Raw genomic sequence first — 19,031 nt, 5'->3', positions numbered from 1 at the left:
ATACTCAGCTGTGTTCGAGGTGTTAAGAAAATGTCACAGATGACCAGTGGGATGGCACCTGTGTTATAATGGACTTGCAAAAAGGTGGGGGGGGGTGCTGGAATTTAATCCTGTAGAAATAATTATACATCACACATTCTGTGCTAGATTTCATTTTTGTTAGGGTATAATACCTCTGCACATTTATGAATTGTGTCGGGTCCCACACCTCCATCAACTTCAATGTCCAGAGAAGGAAACTGTGTTCTCAACCAGTGGACCTAAAACAAAAGTCAAACAAATTGCTTTCTGTTCCAAAGCTTTTCTGCAAATTGACAATGCAGGGAAATATTCCAGCCAACATGTCCCACAGCTAAATGGGAACAGACCTGTAACTGGTATACCAAGATTCTACACCTTCATTGGGATAGAAAAGAATGTAAAGAATTATCTTGCAATTGATTAATTTAAGCAGAACTGTGCTGCTGTGCCCAAATCTGGAAACTAACCTGTTCCAACAGGAACTATTATTACTTTGCATATGAAACCAATTCCTTTATTGTTCAAACAGTGCAACAGGCCACAAAATACTAGTAGTTTAAAGCATATTAAATGAAAATTATACCTTTGACATCATATCACCCATGAACTTTTGACCGCCAAACCCAGGTTCCACAGTCATCACCAGGGCCATGTCGATCTGATTTGCCCATGGAGCTAACTCTTCTACAGTTGTCTCTGGTTTAATTGCCAGTCCCACCTTAGGATGAAGAATACAATATACTGCATTAACAGTATGATTGTCACATGAAATGGGTCTCTACACTTTACATTAGGTTTTGAAACCTCACTCATCTACTAATGTGTCCATGTAGCAGTCAAGTAGAGGAAAGCTTGTTTTATCACGGTGTGCTACCTAGTTCTGAAGTCCTTTCACTGTTGGAAGCTGGCAGGGACACCACCCACTTTGATAGGATGACTCTAGCAAATATAATGTCTGAATTTTGTAAGTTTCAAAATAAAACTCTCATTCTTTTTCATTTGGGTTTAAATAAATTCCAAGTTTTTTTTTATATAAACCATTTTTCCTGCTCAAAGTGAAATGAGGTTAATACAAGCAAATGAAAGACTTTCTCCTTTAAGGCGTCCAGAAGTCTTGCAGTCACTCCCAGGTCAGGTACAGCACAGTTAAATGCAGAATAAAGTTTAGTACCAAACTAGAGGCGGTTGTGTGTGCTCCTGGCCACTAGAAAATGGGCGAAGATCAACTAAACTCATTTCAAATAGAATCCTTACAATTAGATGAGACTTTCATTCAATTAAGGTCCAGCTCCATGTCCCGGAAGTGAAATATCTAATCCAGAATTACATAGAATATACAGCACAGAAACAGACCATCTGGCCCAACCAGTCCATGCTGATGTTTATATTCCACTCGACCTTCCTTATGTCAGCATAACCCTCTATTCCCTTCTATACTATTCACCTCAACTATTGACAGTTATGCACACTACTCTCTGAGTAATGAAGTTTCTTCTGAAATCCCTATATGATTTCTTGGCAACTAGCTTATATTGGGTGGCACTGTGGCTAGCACTGCAGCCTCACAGCTCCAGCGACCCAGGTTCAGTTCTGGGTACTGCCTGTTTGCAAGTTCTCCCTGGGTTTCCGCCGGGTGCTCCGGTTTCCTCCCACAGCCAAAGACTTGCAGGTTGATTGGTAAATTAAGGTAGGTGGTAGGAGAATTGTGGGAATGTGGTAGGGGGTATGGGATTAATGTAGGATTAGTATAAATGGGTGGTTGATGGTCAGCACAGACTCGGTGGGCCGAAGGGCCTGTTTCAGTGCTCTGACTCTATTGTTGGCCTCCAGTTTTGTTCCCACCCCCCGCTCCCCCAAAGTGAGAGAGATTTTGATAAAGGGCTCTATTAGGTCACCCCTTTCAAGAGACCCAGCTTGTTATCCTTCTTTGATAGGCATAACCTCAGTTCTGGTATCATCCCTGCAAATCATTTTTTGCACCGTCTCTCGAGCGCCTCAATGTCCTTTTTATAAAATTATGACCACAACTGTACAAGTGTGATCTAACCAAGATTTGATTTCTTTTTTTCTTCTTCTTCTTTTGGGCCTCCTTATTAAGATTAGATTAGAGATACAGCACTGAAACAGGCCCTTCGGCCCACCGAGTCTGTGCCGACCATCAACCACCCATTTATACTAATCCTACACTAATGCCATATTCCTACCAAATCCCCACCTGTCCCTATATTTCCCTACCACCTACCTACACTAGGGGCAATTGCTAATGGCCAATTTACCTATCAACCTGCAAGTCTTTGGCATGTGGGAGGAAACCGGAGCACCCGGAGGAAACCTACGCAAACGCAGGGAGAACTTGCAAACTCCACACAGGCAGTACCCAGAATTGAACCCGGGTCACTGGAGCTGAGAGGCTGCGGTGCTAACCACTGCGCCGCCCTTATCTTGCCTATCATCAGTGTTAAGCTGACAGGTCTATAGTTCCTTGGACACGTTCTATCTTCCTTCTTAAATATAGGTATAATGTTAGTTATCCACCAGTCCTCTGGCACTACACCTTTTTCTAACAAATTGTGTGTAATAGAGCCTCTGCTATCTCTTCCCTAGTTTCTTTTAAAATATGCAGCTGCGATCTGATGGGACTAGGGGGTTTATCCTCCGATTTGATTAGTTGTAATATTTTTATCTTTATTTTAAATTTAGTTATATAATTTCTAATCTCATCTGATGTAACATTCACCTGATCAACCTCCCTGGAGCAATTATTAAATGTTGATACTGCCATGTCACTATTACTACTTATTACATCAGTCGCCTAGTAGAATCAGATATCAATTTCAATTACCTTTTGGTTTGGGTGTAAAGCAGCAATATGTCACACCTGTGTGTCATTCTGATTATGAAAGTACATACACCAGGTTCATTTCAATAGAAACTTCCAGTAAAATTACAAAAACAGTTCTTCAGAGTTCTTGGAACATCCAGAGCTTGGTGGAGTTACTGAATGCAACTGCATAACAAGAGACCACTGAAATAGTTAAGACCAACATTCAATCTGCGCTGCTTGTTTCTCGCAGTGACAGGTGGTTGAGCTGAATCAAATCCTGTTTTGGCTTTACAAATAAAAGGATTCTAATAGTTGAGAATTGGCACAGAAAACATCCAACATGACTGGAAATAATTGCAGAAGGAGTGGCCTCATCTTGGGTTACATATGTTTACTGGAACTGGCAGTTCCAAGTACAGACCTAGAACTAACAGTGCTGTGTGAATACACAGAGCCAACGTATTTATGCTGTAATTAATCTCTCGTTTCAATGCTATGCAATTCCCGAATGGTATGTTGCCTCCCTACTGCCACAGTAAAGGGTATAGGACATTCTACAAGGGGAAGTGTTATAGCCAGAAATCATGATCCATGTTGGAACCAATGAAATAGGTAGAAAAAAAGTGTTGAGATCCTTCAAACAGAATTTCAGGAGTTAGAAAAGGATTTTTAAAAACCTCAAAGGATTACTCCAAGTGCTATGTGCCACTGAGTACAGAAATTGGAAGATAGTGTAGGCAAATGCATGGCTGGAGAAGTGGGGCAGGAAGGAGGGTTTCAGATTATTGGGGCCAGTTTTGGGAGAAACAGCACCTGTACAAGATGGACTAGTTGCACTCGAACACAGCCAGGACCAATGTTCTCATTGAGAGGTTAACTAGTACTGTCGAGGAGAGTCTTAATTAAATTGGCAGGGGGAGGGGAACCAGAAAAGGGCAGAAAAGAGATCAGAGATAATAAACAGCAGTAAAATTAGAAATATCCCAAAAATTGCACGAACCAGGTTGAGGAAAATAGTAAAAGTGAGGAAAGAGATACTAAATGCAACTAACAAGGTTGGTGACACAAGTTGCCACATGGGATTATGATGTTGCATTAACATAAATTATTCTATGACTCTAAACAAGGCTGGGAATGGGTTCCTAATATTCTTCTTTACCAAGTATTCAGGAATGAGATAGAAGTAAAAAGAGGAGGGGGCGTGGCTGTTTTGATTAAGGATAATGTTACAGTTCTAAATAGAAAGGATACACTAAATGGTTCTAAGACTGAATCTATTTGGCTTGCATTAAGGAACAGAAAGGGAGCTGTTACATTGCTGGGAGTTTTGTTTTTAAAAATACAGCTCCAAACAATGAGGAGATAGATTAGCAAATTTCAAAAGGTGTATAACAAAAATAGGATAATATTAGGAGACTTTGATTACCCTAATATAGACCAGGGAAGGAGAGGAATTTCTGGTATGTATACAAAAAACTTTCTCAATCAACATGTCTCTAGTCCAACAAGGACTAGATCTGGTTCTGGGAAATGAAGTAGGCTAACTGGAATCTGTTACAGTAGATCATCTAGCTAACAGTGAGAGGTTTAATCAGTTTAAAGTAATTATGGAAAGAAACCAGAAAATATCGAAGGTAAAAATGCTGAAATAGCGAAGAGTTAATTTCAGTGATTTAAGGAGGGACTCGGCACATAGATTGGAGAAGGCGATTACCGGGTAAAGCAGTAATGGAACAATAAAGAACATTCAGGGTAGATATATTTCAGGTACAAACTCGGCTTTTTTAGATGGGGGAAAAAAAAGAGCATCCAAAGCTATTGTGCAATAAAAACAGAAAACAGGTCTGGCAGCATCTGTGGAGAGAGAAGCAGAGTTAACGTTTCAGGTCAGTGACCCTTCTTCAGAAGGGTCCATATATCCAAATTTGCTGATGACACAAAAATTGGGTGCTGTCATTGCAGTGTAGATGACAGCATAAAATTGCAGAGACATTGATAGATTAAGTGAGTGAGCAAAAATGTGGCAGATGGCTTACAATGCAGGTGAGTGTGAGGTCATTCATTCTGGATCCAAAAAGGATAGATGAGTGTTTTATTTCAATGGTGAAAAGCTAGGAACTCTGGAGCTCCAAGAGACGTAGGCATGTACACAGATCACTAAAATGTAGTAGGCAGGTACAAGAAAAAATTTAAAAGGCTAATAGAACATTAAACTTTGTAGAATATAAAGGGGAGGAAGTTCTGTTATAGCTATACAAAGCCCTGGTTAGACCATATTTGGAATTCTCTGTACAGTTCTGGGCCCTGCACCTTGGAAAGGATTTTCTAAAGAATGTTACCAAGTCTCCAAGGATTAGATTATGAGGAGACATTACATAAAGTGGGTTTGTATTCCTAGAATGTAGGTTAAGGGCTGAGCTGACTGAGGTTTTAGGATTCTGAAAGTAATTGATAGGGTAGATAGAGAGAAACGTTTTCCACTGGTGCGGGAGTCTAGGACAAGGGAGCAGAGCCTTAAAATAAAAGCAAGCCCTTTAAAGAGAGAAGTTAGGAAACACTTTTTCACACAAAGGGTGGGAGAAGTGTGGAACTTTTCCACAAAAAGCAGTAGACGCTAGCAATTAATTTTAAATCTGAGATCAGCAGATTTTTTGCTAGCTAAGGATATTAAAAGATATGGAGCCAAGGCGAGTGGATGGAATTAAGACAAATATCAGCGTTGGGGCCTCAGCTATTCATTGTTTTCATTAACGACTTAGATAATAGGATAGAAAACCGCATATGCAAATTTGCTGATGACACATAATTGTGGGTATTGTACAATGGAAACATAAAATTACAGAAGAGATATTGATAGATTAAGTGAATGGCCAAAACTGAGGCAAATGGATTTCAATGTAAGCAAATGTGAGGTTATCCATTTTGGATCTAAAAAGGAGAGAACAGGGTTCTTTCTAAATAGTAAAAAGCTAAAAACAGTTAAAGGTTCAAAGAGACTCGGGAGCCCAGGTACACAGATCATTAAAATGCCAAGAACAGGTACAGAAAATAATCAAAGGCTAATGGAATTAGAGTCTTTTTATCTAGCCTATTGGGGGGAAATCATGCTTCAGCTATTCAAAGCCCTGGTTCGACTACACCTGGATATTGGGCACCACATGTGCAATCAGGAAATCAGTCTGTGAGGATTTAACCCCTTATTCACAACGGGATCAGAAGTTATTGAGGCAAAGTCAAAACAAGTTTAAGTATCATGCAATCTATGGCAATAAACTCGGACAGCAATTTACAGTCTATTGCAGGCTATATACTTGCTGTATTAGTCCTGGATGGGAAGCGCACATCTTCTCTAGCAGCTTTTGGACTTCAAGGACTTCGCTTCCTCTGTTTTCTTGTTTTTGGCTCTCTCCACTGTGCAGACCTGACTGGGAGGTTCTCTTTCATCCTTGCTCTTATCCAATTAACTCCTCCCCATTCCCAATCATGTTCATCTCCGTGGCTATCATGCCCTGTCCATGCCTTTCTTGACCAGTTATTTGTTCATGTGGCTGTTACCAATCTTACATAATGCATTTCATTACAGCACTGTCTTATAGTCTCCTTATCTCAAGGTCTTTACAGCCTGTGCCTTATCAACTTGAGAGAGGCCTGCTAGACAGTTCTCAGCCAAGACTTCTAGCTTCAGCTGCAGTGGACTTGTTATAGTTTGACATGATCTCCCACAGTCCCTCTACCTTGGCATCTTTTATATTTTTCCCCATTTTTCTACTATAAGAGTTCTTAGTTGGGTTAAATGTTTAATAATCTTACACACGTTAGGAAGGATATATTGGTCTTGGAGGGAGTGCACCACAGGTTTACTAGAATAATACCTGGACTCCAAGGGTTAAGCTTGGAGAAGAGATTAAATAAACTAGGGTGGTATTCTGTGGAATTTAGAAGGTTGAGGAGCGATTTGATGAAAGTTTTCAAGATATTAAGGAGAACAGGTAGGGTAGGTTGAGAGAAACTATTAACCACTAGCTCGGGAGTCAAGGACTAGGGGCATAGTCAAAAAATTAGAGCCAGACCTTTCAGGAGTGAAATTAAGAAAAAGGGTGGGAAAAGTTTAGAACTCTTCTGCAAATGACAACTAATGCTAGATCAGCTATAGATTTTAAATCGGAGATTGATAGCTTTTTTGAGCCAAAGTTATTAAGGTGGATATATGGAATTGGGTCCCAGATCAATGATTATCTCATTGAATGGCAGGACAGAGTGGTCTATTCCCGTTCCTGTGTTTCACACAAGTGCTCAACACCTAGAATGGCCTTTGAGACAAAAACACAAGAGTCTTTCAACTAACAGTTAGATGCTGGGGAAGAAAGAGAGAAAATCAAGTTTCTCTGGAAGGATGAGCAAGATGGCCTCAATTGTATTTATTTTATTTTCAATTATAGAACAAAGTGAGTGGTTTTAATCTGTAATGTTTCACGAAAATCAACCTCTGTTCACGGTTATAGAAGGCAGCTAAGCCACCAGATCCACAATCAGCCTACCACATCCAATTTTATACATGGAGACTCTTTAAACACCACTGTTCTATCCGCTGCAAGTTCACGGTGGTCACTGGATTCATTTAGTGTACTGGTACAAGATACTATAAAGGGAAATAAAAATCACACTGGCCAATTACCTTCAGTACTGTGTTATACATTGAATTCATCTAGTCACATTAGTCCCAAAAAAGGTGATAGACCTAGACCCACTAGTATCCGTGATACCATGGCAGTCATTACGGCAAAGGAGGAGGCCATTTGACCCATTGAGTCCATGCTGGCTCTCTGTAGAGCAATCCAATTCATTCCATTACCCCATAGCCCTGAAAGTTTAGTTCCCTCAAATGCCCATCTAATTTCCTTTTGAAATCATTGAGCGTCCCTGCTTCCACCACACTCGGAGGCAGAGAATTCCAGGTCATTACCACTCGCTGTGTAAAAAAAGTTCTTCCTCACATCCCCTCGTATCTCTTTCCCAAAAATATATGTCCCCTAGTTTTTCTATGATCAGCTAATGGGAAGAGCTTTTCATTGTCTACCTTATCTTAACTTGTCGTAACCTTGTACACCTCTATCGGATCTCCCCACAATTGCCTCTACTTTAAGTCGAACTTAAGTTGAGCTCCATTGGAACATGTACACATCAGTAGCGTACCCAGTGTTGCACAGTAACTGATCAGTACCCCACCAGTCCTGCACTCCAGTGTTACACACAGCTGAAAATAGCCTCTCCTAAGTCTGTGGACAGCACTGAAGCTATTCATACTTTACCCAATAGTTCTCTGAAAGGAACAATTCCTTTACACTTACCTTCATACAGTTTTCTCGTATGTCTTTGATGAGCGGCCCTGGGCGATTTGTTGCTTCTAGGTGGAATGTGTATTGATTAGCACCAGCTACTGCCATTGGTTTCACCCACTGCTCTGGCTTTGAGACCATCATATGCATATCTGCAGAATAAACAACGCACAGTGGCAGGCAATGTGTTTTTTTTTAAATTCCAACCAGCTGCTTTTGAAAGGTTAGATTTTTAAAGCTCACTCCAATGGCAAACCTAGGTCCTGCAAATAAAGATAACTGCACTGCAAATATTGAGCAAAATCTTCACTTTGCAACGTCCCTGGCAGCCTTCCATCTCGTGAGACAACGGTTTGTGCCTTGGTGGGCAACTCTGTGTTAAACATTGCCTGGTGTGTCTCAGGAATCCCACTCTGACATGGCAGTCTCTTGCTGCAGATGGAGGCAGTGGGCTGGGAAGCTGCAGGATTCTCTGGCCTCTTCTCAGCCAGCTGAGCTTTCTGTTTCTCCTCACCTTTTCCACTGCCCCTCCAAACAGTAAGCCTCCAGTTGTCTATCAGTTGTTTGCGTCGATGCCTGCCATCTTAATTTCTCGCTTGCAGGTGTCCTTGTAGCAGAGGGATAGATGTCCAGCAGGTCACGACCCAGTGGCCAGTTCACCACACAGAAGGTCTTTGGGTATACAGCCATCATACATCCAATGAATACCGCCAAGCCATCACAGACATCATGGCTTAGTAATGACTGTGCGCTGACAGAATTAGCATGCTCTAGGACTTCTCAGTTGGTGACCTTGTCCCACCAAGAGATGCTGATATTTCTTCTGAGACAGCAAAGCTGTTCAGCCTTTTCTCCTGCCTTGCATACATTGTCCAGGTCTCACTACCGTAGAGGAGTGCACTGAGGACTCAGGCTTGGCGACACCTGTATACTTGCAGTTTGGTGTTCTCCATCAGGTTGCTGTTGTTCCACACACTTTACAACAACCACAACCTTTAACATAGAAAAACAACTCATAGCGCCTCACAAAGGAATAATCAGTCAAACATGGATGGCAGCACAAAGGAGGACCAAAAATTGGTCACAGAAGATGAGGGAATCTGGGGGGGGAGGGAATTGCTGAGTCTAGACAGCTGAAAGCACGGCTGCCAATGATGGAGTGGAAACATGAAACCCCAGTTCTAAAGCGTGCAATTTGTCTGTCAGTACAACACTGTGTAAAGGTCTCATTCACCTTATGAAAATATCGTGGGGTTAATTAGACTTAGACTTACAGCACAGAAGGAAGCAAATCAGCCCATCAAGCCCACGTCGGCTCTCTGCAAAAGCAACTTAGTTCCAAATGACCAAATTTTAATGCCAGTTTTTATACAACAACCACACAGGTGGCTGTTACAAGTTTCAGCTGCTTTTCAAAAATATCAAGGGTCAGTTTCACAATTCATTAATACGCTGTTTAAAAACATGGCATGCTTGGCATTACAGAGTTATTCAAAGAGTGATAAATGTTTTTAATGACCAGCTAATGTAGTGGAAACAAAACAATGAGTTCAAAGTGTAGTTGGATGCAGTGCTAAATACAGTGCCAGAGAATTACGTTTCACTAGGCCAAACAACTTTTTTTACTTCTCCCGCCTTCCAGCTTGGGTTAGAGCCGATGGCATAATTTGCTGATTGATTGCCCACAGCCTCATCCACATTGCTGCCATTTTCAAAACTCAAACATGCTGCTATGCTCAAAAAACAACACCCTTATAGGAGTGTTCACCATTACTGGAACACCATGATCGGGAGACAAGCATTTTGTATTTTAGAGACAAAAAGCTGGTTTGAAGTTTTCCAACCTCCCCCGCAACCACCCTGCCCATCCCAGCTTTAATTTCAGCCTTCAGAAGATAAGGGAGCTAATAACAGGGAGAGAAAAAGCACTGTCAATATCAGCCCAAAGTAAAGGGATAAAGTCGCCTGCCCTTCAAAAAAAAAGTGTGCATCACTGTCAAGACCAGCAGCTGTAAAGGGACTCACTGTGCCCACACTGCAACCTCTTGGGCCTGTTGGACGGCAGGTGGATACGGTGCTAATTTGGTAGGTGAAGCTCGCTGAAAACACTGGGCACAGGCACACTCACGACACTACACACAATGTCTGAACATCCAATTCCATGTAGCATACTCAAACCATCAAGCACGATATTATTCGACAAACCTCACTTGTGAGAGGTTAAACAAAACAAAGTGATTGGAGAGCTGGATCATGCTGCTACAGAGTGAAGCACCCATGGCTAATGATTGAATCTCCAGAACAATCCTCCTCCCTTGTACTGTCAAGCAGTGTTATGCCTGCCAAGCCAAGTGCTCCAACAAGGTCACTCATTGCTTAAATTAAAAAGGGAGTGAGACAGCAGCATCTTAAGCTTTATCCAATTTAACAAAATTTAATTTCAAGGCGAATCCGAACAAATTAAAAAGAACACTTAGTGATTTTCAAATCTAGGATCGAGTCAGAATGTCAAATGACCTGCTGTAACCTTTCAGCACAAAGCAGAGATAACACATGAATGGTTTAGAGTTCATACTGAGTGAATAGGTGAGGGGCCATTACTCTGCAAAAAAAAAGCTCCATGCAGCACTTACTGGGAAGGACATATTTCTCTCTCAGTCGCTCTCACTGGAGGGACAGTATTTCTCTCTGTCGCTCTCACTGGAGGGACAGTATTTCTCTCTCAGTCGCTCTCACTGGAGGGACAGTATTTCTCTCTCAGTCGCTCTCACTGGAGGGACAGTATTTCTCTCTCAGTCGCTCTCACTGGAGGGACAGTACTTCTCTCTCAGTCGCTCTCACTGGAGGGACAGTACTTCTCTCTCAGTCGCTCTCACTGGAGGGACAGTACTTCTCTCTCAGTCGCTCTCACTGGAGGGACAGTATTTCTCTCTCAGTCGCTCTCACTGGAGGGACAGTATTTCTCTCTCAGTCGCTCTCACTGGAGGGACAGTATTTCTCTCTCAGTCGCTCTCACTGGAGGGACAGTATTTCTCTCTCAGTCGCTCTCACTGGAGGGACAGTATTTCTCTCTCAGTCGCTCTCACTGGAGGGACAGTATTTCTCTCTCAGTCGCTCTCACTGGAGGGACAGTATTTCTCTCTCAGTCGCTCTCACTGGAGGGACAGTATTTCTCTCTCAGTCGCTCTCACTGGAGGGACAGTATTTCTCTCTCAGTCGCTCTCACTGGAGGGACAGTATTTCTCTCTCAGTCGCTCTCACTGGAGGGACAGTATTTCTCTCTCAGTCGCTCTCACTGGAGGGACAGTATTTCTCTCTCAGTCGCTCTCACTGGAGGGACAGTATTTCTCTCTCAGTCGCTCTCACTGGAGGGACAGTATTTCTCTCTCAGTCGCTCTCACTGGAGGGACAGTATTTCTCTCTCAGTCGCTCTCACTGGAGGGACAGTATTTCTCTCTCAGTCGCTCTCACTGGAGGGACAGTATTTCTCTCTCAGTCGCTCTCACTGGAGGGACAGTATTTCTCTCTCAGTCGCTCTCACTGGAGGGACAGTATTTCTCTCTCAGTCGCTCTCACTGGAGGGACAGTATTTCTCTCTCAGTCACTCTCACTGGAGGGACAGTATTTCACTCACTGAGCGTCTCTGAATTTAGCGAAAGCGTTTCCAAGGACTGTAAACAGCGATTTTCTGCCCGTGCTGGAATAGACAGTCTGCGGCTGTGGTTAGTCGGGCAGAGACAGGTGATAAATTCCTGAGAGGCAAAGCAAAAGAGAAAACCTGCTGACTCCCAGCAACTTCCCGACCACAGGAATCTGCTGCTCTGTTATCAATCATTGACTTAGTCGCCAATGAATCACTGGCCTCATTATTTCTGCCTGAAATAAACAGATCACTAAAGACCTTACAACTGGCAACTCTGCAACTGACAATAATGCAAATGGTTAATGGTAGTGTGGCTGCATTACCAGTTGGTAGCAATGGAAAGCCAGGCTGCCCATTTTGTTTTGTGCTACGATTTCAAAATCATTGCTGACATAACCATCATAAGTAGAGGGACTGCTGCTAAATGCCTTACCAAAGAAGGGTTCTTGTCCAAGTTCCTTACGAAGACATTCTACCACAGGATGACCAAAGGTGATATTAGGCACAAAATGTCTGGAAGAGAGAGGGCAGGTGTTCTTCAAAGCCAACTTTCAATTGAGATATTTCATAGAATGGCATTTTAAAGCACAGCAGGAGGCCATTCAGGCAGTCATGCCAGTGGCAACTCTTTGAAAAAACAGTCCAATTTCGTCCAATAACCCAGCAAATTATTCCTCTTCAAGTACATGTCCAATTGCCTTTTGAAAGTTCCTATGGAATCTGCTTCCACCACTCTTTCAGAGGTAGTATGTTCCAGACCTTAACAATCCTGCATGAAAACATTTCTCATTTCCCCTGTAGTTTTTTTACCAATTATTTTAAATCCATCACCTCTGGTTACTGACCCATTTACCACAGGAAAGAGTTTCTCCCTACTTGCTCTAACAAAACGCCTCAATTTTGAATACCTCTATTTACCTTTAACCTTCTCTGCTCTAAGGAGAACAGTGCCAGCTTCTCCAGTTTCTCCAGATAACTGAAATCCCTCATCCCTGGTACCATTCTAATAGATTTCCACTGTACCCTCTCCAAGGCCTGACATCCTTCCTGAAGTGTGGCGCCCAGAACTATACACAATAATCCAGTTGAGGCCTAACCAGTGTTTTGTAAAAGGTTTAGCATGGTTTCCTTGCTTTTGTATTCAATGTTCCGTATACAAAGTCAGTATCCCATATGCTTTCTTAACTGCCTTATCACCTTTTCCTACCACCTTCAAGGATTTACAAATCTTCACTCCCTAGGACCACCTGCTCTTGCATCCCCTCAAAACAGAAGCACTTAGATTATACTGCCTCACTGCCTGTGCGGAGTTTGCAAGTTCTCCCTGCGACCACTTGGGTTTCCGCCGGGTGCTCCGGTTTCCTCCCACAGCCAAAGACTTGCAGGTTGATAGGTAAATTGGCCATTGTAAATTGCCCCTCGTGTAGGTAGGTGGCAGGAGAATTGAGGGAAGGTGGGGATGTGGTAGAGATTATGGGATTAATGTAGGATTAGTATAAATGGGTGGTTGATGGTCAACACAGACTCAGTGGGCCGAAGGGCCTGTTTCAGTGCTGTATCACTATGACTCTATCACTCTATGACTCTAAACCATGTTGTTTCTCCCAAAGTCCATCACTTCAAATTTATCTGCAGTAAATTGCATCTACCAGGTGCCATTTGTCTATATCCTCCTGAAATCTGCTATCAAGCTCACTATTTACTACATCATCAAGCTTTGTATCATGTACCAGCTTCAAAATGTACTCCCTGTATCCAAGTCCAGGTGATCTATGCACAATGACAAAAGCTATACCAAGCCCTCGGTGACCGCATACCATACTTTGCCTCCAGTCTGAAAAATATCTGTTCACGACTACTCACTGCCTCTTATCCCACAGTCAATTACATACCCAAGTTTCCAGAGTCCCCTCAATACCATGTGCCTCTATACAACTGGGGTGAGTACTGCAGAGATAAGAAATAGAAAAGGTCAGAGGTCACTTGTGGGAGTAGTTTACAGTTGCTACACTGTAAGACAGAGTATAAAAGAAAGAAACGGGGCGTGTAAGAAAGGTACCGCAATCGTCATTGGTGACCTTAATCTACATGTAGGTTGGGCAAATCAGATTGGCAAAGGTAGCCTGGAAAATGAGTTCCTCGAGTGTATTTGGGACAATTTCCTAGAGCAGTACGTACTAGAGCAAACTAGGAAGCAGGCTATTCTGGTAATATGCAATGAGACAGGAGTAATCAATAACTTCATGGTAAAGGGGCCTCTAGGCGAGAGCGATCATAACATGATAGAATTTCATGTTCAGTTTGAAGGGGAGAGGTGTAGGTCTAAGAATAGTATTTCAAACCTAGATAATGGTAATTACAAGGGTATGAAGGCAGAGCTAGCTAAAGTGAACTGGGAAACTGGGTTAAAAGGTAGGACAGTAGAGATGCAGTGAGATATTTAAATAACTCTCAGCAAAGATTTATCGCAGTGAGAAAGATTCTTTGAGAAGGATGCATCATCCATGGCTAAATAAGGAAGTGAAGGGTTGTATCAAATTGAACGAAACACTGTAAAAATCTGCAAAAATTAGTGATAGGTCAGAAGATTGGACAGATTTTAAGAACCAATAAAGAATGACAAAAATGAGGAAGTACAGTGTGAGAGAAAACTAGCTAGTAATATAAAAACAGACAGTAAGAATTTTGACATGTATTTAAATAGGAAACGAGTAACTAAAGCTAGAGTTGGTCCTCTAGAGAGTGAGTCTAGGGAATTGATAACAGAAAATAAGGAAATGGAGAATGGGTATTTTGTGTCTGTTTTCACTGCAAATGACTTAGGAAACCTCCCAAAAATACTTGAAAATCAAGAGAGGAAAGGGAGGGAGGAACTTAAAACAATCACCATCACCAGGGAAAAGGTACTATTAGACCTAAAGGCTGACAAGTCTCCAGGACCAGATGGCTTGCATCCTAGTTTTAAAAGAAGTGGCTGCGGAGATAGTAGAGGCTTTGGTTATAATCTTCCAAACTTCCTTAGATTCTGGAAGGGTCCCAGCAGATTGGAAAATAGCAAATGTAACACTTTTATTCAAGAAAGGAGGGAGACAAAAAGCAGGAAACTATAGGCCAGTTAGCCCAAGAACTGTCATAGGGAAATTACTTTTTTATTTTTTTATTTAGAGATACAGCACTGAAACAGGCCCTTCGGCCCACCGAGTCTGTGCCGACCAACAACCACCCATTTATACTAACACTGCAGTAATCCCATATTCCCTACCCCCTACCTACACTAGGGACAATTTACAACAGCCAATTTACCTATCACCTGCAAGTCTTTTGGCTGTGGGAGGAAACCGGAGCACCCGGCGAAAACCCACGCAGTCACAGGGAGAACTTGCAAACTCCGCACAGGCAGTACCCAGAATCGAACCCGGGTCCCTGGAGCTGTGAGGCTGCGGTGCTAACCACTGCGCCGCCCTAAAAGATTGACCCTTTCCGCCCTCGGGTGGCCTCAGAAACACTCACACCTCCCCGTCGGGGAATTGAACCCCGGTCTCCCGCGTGACAGGCAGGGATACTCACCACTATACTAACGAGGAAGCACCATTTGAATCCATTTTTAAGGATACTTAGAAATATCATAATGGGATCAGACAGAGTCAACATGGTTTTGTGAAAGGGAAATCATGTTTAACTAGTTTATTACAGTTCTTCGAGGAAGTAACAAGCAACATGGATGAAGGGAAACCTGTAGATGTGGTGTACTTGGATTTCCAAAAGGCATTTGATAAGGTGCCACATCAAAGGTTACTACACAAGATACGAGGCAAATGGTGTAACATATTAGCATTGATAAAGGACTGGTTAGCTAACAAGAAGCAGAGGGTAGGAATAAATGGGTCAATTTCAGGTTGGCAAGCTGTAACTAGTGAAGTGCCACAGGAATCAGTGCTTGGGCCTCAACTATTTACAGTTTATATCAATGACTTGGATGAAAGGACTGAATGTATGGTAGCTAAATTTGCCAATGACACCAAGATAGGAAGGAAAGTAAGTTGTCAAGAGGAGGTAAAGAGTCTACAAAAAGATATAGATAGGTTAAGTGTGTGGACAAAAATTTGGCAGATGGAATATAATATAGGTACTGCCTGTGCAGAGTTTGCAAGTTCTCCCTGTGACCAAGTGGGTTTCCGCCAGGTGCTCCGGTTTCCTCCCACAGCCAAAGACTTGCAGGTTGATAGGTAAATTGGCCATTGTAAATTGCCCCTAGTGTAGGTAGGTGGTAGGAGACTGGTGGGGATGTGGTAGGGAATATGGGATGAATGTAGGATCGGTATAAATGGGTGGTTGTTGGTCGGCACAGACTCGGTGGGCCGAAGGGCCTGTTTCAGTGCTGTATCTCTCTATGATTCTAATGTGGGAAAATGTGAATTTGTCCACTTTGGCAGGAAGAACAGAAAAGCTGTATACTATTTAAATGGAGAGAAATTGCATAACTTGGTGGTACAGAGGGATCTGGGTGTTCTGGTACATGAATCACAAAAGATAGATAGATATAGGACAGATGTTAGAGGTAGTTTCTTTACTCAGAGAGTAGTAGGGGCGTGGGACGCCCTGCCTGCAACAGTAGTAGACACGCCAACTTTAAGGGCATTTAAGTGGTCATTGGATAGACATATGGATGAAAATGGAATAGTGTAGGTCAGATGGTTTCACAGGTCGGTGCAACATCGAGGGCTGAAGGGCCGGCACTGCGCTGTAATGTTCTAATTCTAATTCTAAAAGGTTAGTATGCAGGTACAGCAAGTGATTAAGAAGGCAAATGGAATGTTGGCATTTATTGCAAGGGGAATTGAGTATAAAAGTAGGGAAGTTTTACTGCAGCTGTACAGGACCTTGGTGAGACCACATCTGGAGTACTGTGTACAGTTTTGGTCTCATTATTTGAAAAGGATATAACTATGTTCGAAGCAAGTCAGAGAAGGTTCACTCCACTGATACTTGGGATGAAGGGCTTATGTTACGAAGAAAGGTTGAACAGGTTGGGCCTATACCATTGGAGTTTAGAAGAATGAGAGGTGATTTTATTGAAACACAAGATCCTGAGGAAGCTTGATAAGAGTGGTAGATGTTTCCTCTTGCAGGGGAGAGTAGAACTGGGGGACACAGTTTAAGAATAAGATGGAGATGAGGGGAATTTTATTTTTTCAAAGGATCATTAGTTTGTCGAATTTTCTTCCCCAGAAAACAGTGGAGGCTGAGTTAGATAGATTTTTGATAGACAAGGGAGTCAAGGGTTATGGGGGGCAGGAAAGTGGAGTTGAGACCACAACCAGATCAGCCATGATCTTATCGAATGGTGGAGCAGGCTCAAAGGGCCAAATGGCCTACTCCTGCTCTGAAGTCCTATGTTCCTATGGTAGGTACAGGTCTGTCACTGTATAACACCGACGACAGGTCACAAAGGGAAACCATCGAGGCCCATTGAGTCCATACCAGCTCTCTATAGAGCAATCCAGTCAGTCCCATTCCCCCCACTCTATCCCCGTAGCCCTGCAAGTTTATTTCCCTCAAATGCACATCAAATTTCCTTTTGAAATCATTGATTGTTGAAAGTGGAGACAATGAGTTCCAGGTCATTACCATTCACTGTGTAAAAAAAGTTCTTCCTCACATTCCCCCTGCATCTCTTGCCCAAAACCTTCAATCTGTGTCCCCTAGTCCATCAGCTAATGGGAAAATAAACCCCAGGTCCCTCTGTCCTTGCATACGCTTTAAAACTGTGTCATTTAGTCTATATTGCCCCTCCCTATCCCTTCTGCCAAAATGCATCACCTCACACTTCTCTATATTAAATTCCATCTGCCACTTGTCTGCTCATTCTGCTGGCCTATCTGCTAGCCTATCTATGTCCTATGTTGCAGTCAACTGGCATCATCCTCACCATCTGCCACACCTTCAAGTTTGGTATCATCAGCAAATTTAGAAATTTTACTCTGTATTCCAATATCTAAGTCATTTATACATAGCAAAAAAGCAGCAGTCCTAGTACTGACCCCTGGGGAACACAACTGCCTGCCATCCTCCAGTGTGAAAAACAACCATCCACAACTTGTTGTTTTATCCAAGCTGACACTGACCCTCCTAGTCCATGAGCCTCAATTCTATTAACCAGTCCTTTATGTTGTACTTTGAAAAACGCTTTCTTAAAACTCAGACAATTCTGATGAAAGGTCATCGACCTGAAACGTTAACTCTGCTTTTCTCTCCACAGAGGCGGCGCAGTGGTTAGCACCGCAGCCTCACAGCTCCAGGGACCCGGATTCGATTCTGGGTACTGCCTGTGCGGAGTTTGCAAGTTCTCCCTGTGTCTGCGTGGGTTTTCGCCGGGTGCTCCGGTTTCCTCCCACATCCAAAAGACTTGCAGGTTGATAGGTAAATTGGCTGTTGTAAATTGCCCCTAGTGTAGGTAGGTGATAGGGAATATGGGATTACTGTAGGGTTAGTATAAATGGGTGGTTGTTGGTCGGCATAGACTCGGTGGGCCGAAGGGCCTGTTTCAGTGCTGTATCTCTAAATAAAAAAAAAGACCTGAATATTTCCAACATTTTCTGTTTTTATTTCAGATTCCCAGCACTCGCTGTATTTTGTTTTTGTGTTCCATTGCTTTCCCTTCATTCGCTGCTACATCATCAAAAAATTCAATTGGTCAAGTACAATTCTGCCTTTTACAAATCTGTGCTGGCTCTCCTTAATTAACTCAAACCTCTCCAAATGCCTGTTGATTTTTTCCCCCTGATTATTGTCTCTAAAACCTTACCCACCACTGATGTTAAACTAACTGGCCTGCAGTGCTAGGATTGTCCTTACACCGTTTCTTGAATAAGTGTGTCACATTTTCCACTCTCCAATCCTCTGGCACCTTCCCCTTATCTAGGTAAGATTGGAAGATTATGGCAAGTGCTATGAAAGTGCCTGTGTTTTAGATTTTTGGGGGAGATTCATTTTTGAAAGACTGAAGAAATGTTAAGTCTTGTGAGGAAAATAGGCCTTTCCGGAAACCACTTGACTTCCAGCAACAAGAAGCCTTTCTGGGAAACCACCTGACATCCAGCTCAATAAATAACAGAGAACTTTGAACATCTGATGAAGTTGTTTACAAAGAAGTGACAGGTCAAGATTGATGGCGGTCAAAAGGTTGACCTCCTGTTGTCAGTTTCGC

The 19,031-nt window shown here is 42.6% G+C and overlaps 1 protein-coding gene and 1 non-coding gene across 4 annotated transcripts in view; both read right to left on the bottom strand.

The window, feature by feature from the left end:
• Nucleotides 1-19,031, bottom strand: part of rpe (ribulose-5-phosphate-3-epimerase) — a 36,663-nt gene that overhangs the window by 5,020 nt on the left and 12,612 nt on the right. The window contains exons 2-5 of one of the 3 annotated variants that reach the window (XM_068036222.1): nt 12,258-12,337; nt 8,194-8,333; nt 605-739; nt 174-260 (exon numbers count right to left, since the gene is read on the bottom strand). In XM_068036222.1, the coding sequence (XP_067892323.1) occupies nt 174-260; nt 605-739; nt 8,194-8,333; nt 12,258-12,337 (442 nt within the window). The remainder of the gene's footprint in view (nt 1-173; nt 261-604; nt 740-8,193; nt 8,334-12,257; nt 12,338-19,031) is intronic. The other 2 variants (XM_068036223.1, XM_068036224.1) reach the window with 2 other exon arrangements.
• Nucleotides 15,337-15,408, bottom strand: trnad-guc (transfer RNA aspartic acid (anticodon GUC)). The gene has a single exon. It is a non-coding gene; the product is annotated as a tRNA-Asp (tRNA).

This window comes from Heterodontus francisci, chromosome 7, assembly GCF_036365525.1.
Source record: "Heterodontus francisci isolate sHetFra1 chromosome 7, sHetFra1.hap1, whole genome shotgun sequence".
Classification (NCBI taxonomy): Eukaryota; Metazoa; Chordata; class Chondrichthyes; order Heterodontiformes; family Heterodontidae; genus Heterodontus; species Heterodontus francisci.
This window is presented reverse-complemented; position numbering and strand designations above follow the sequence as displayed.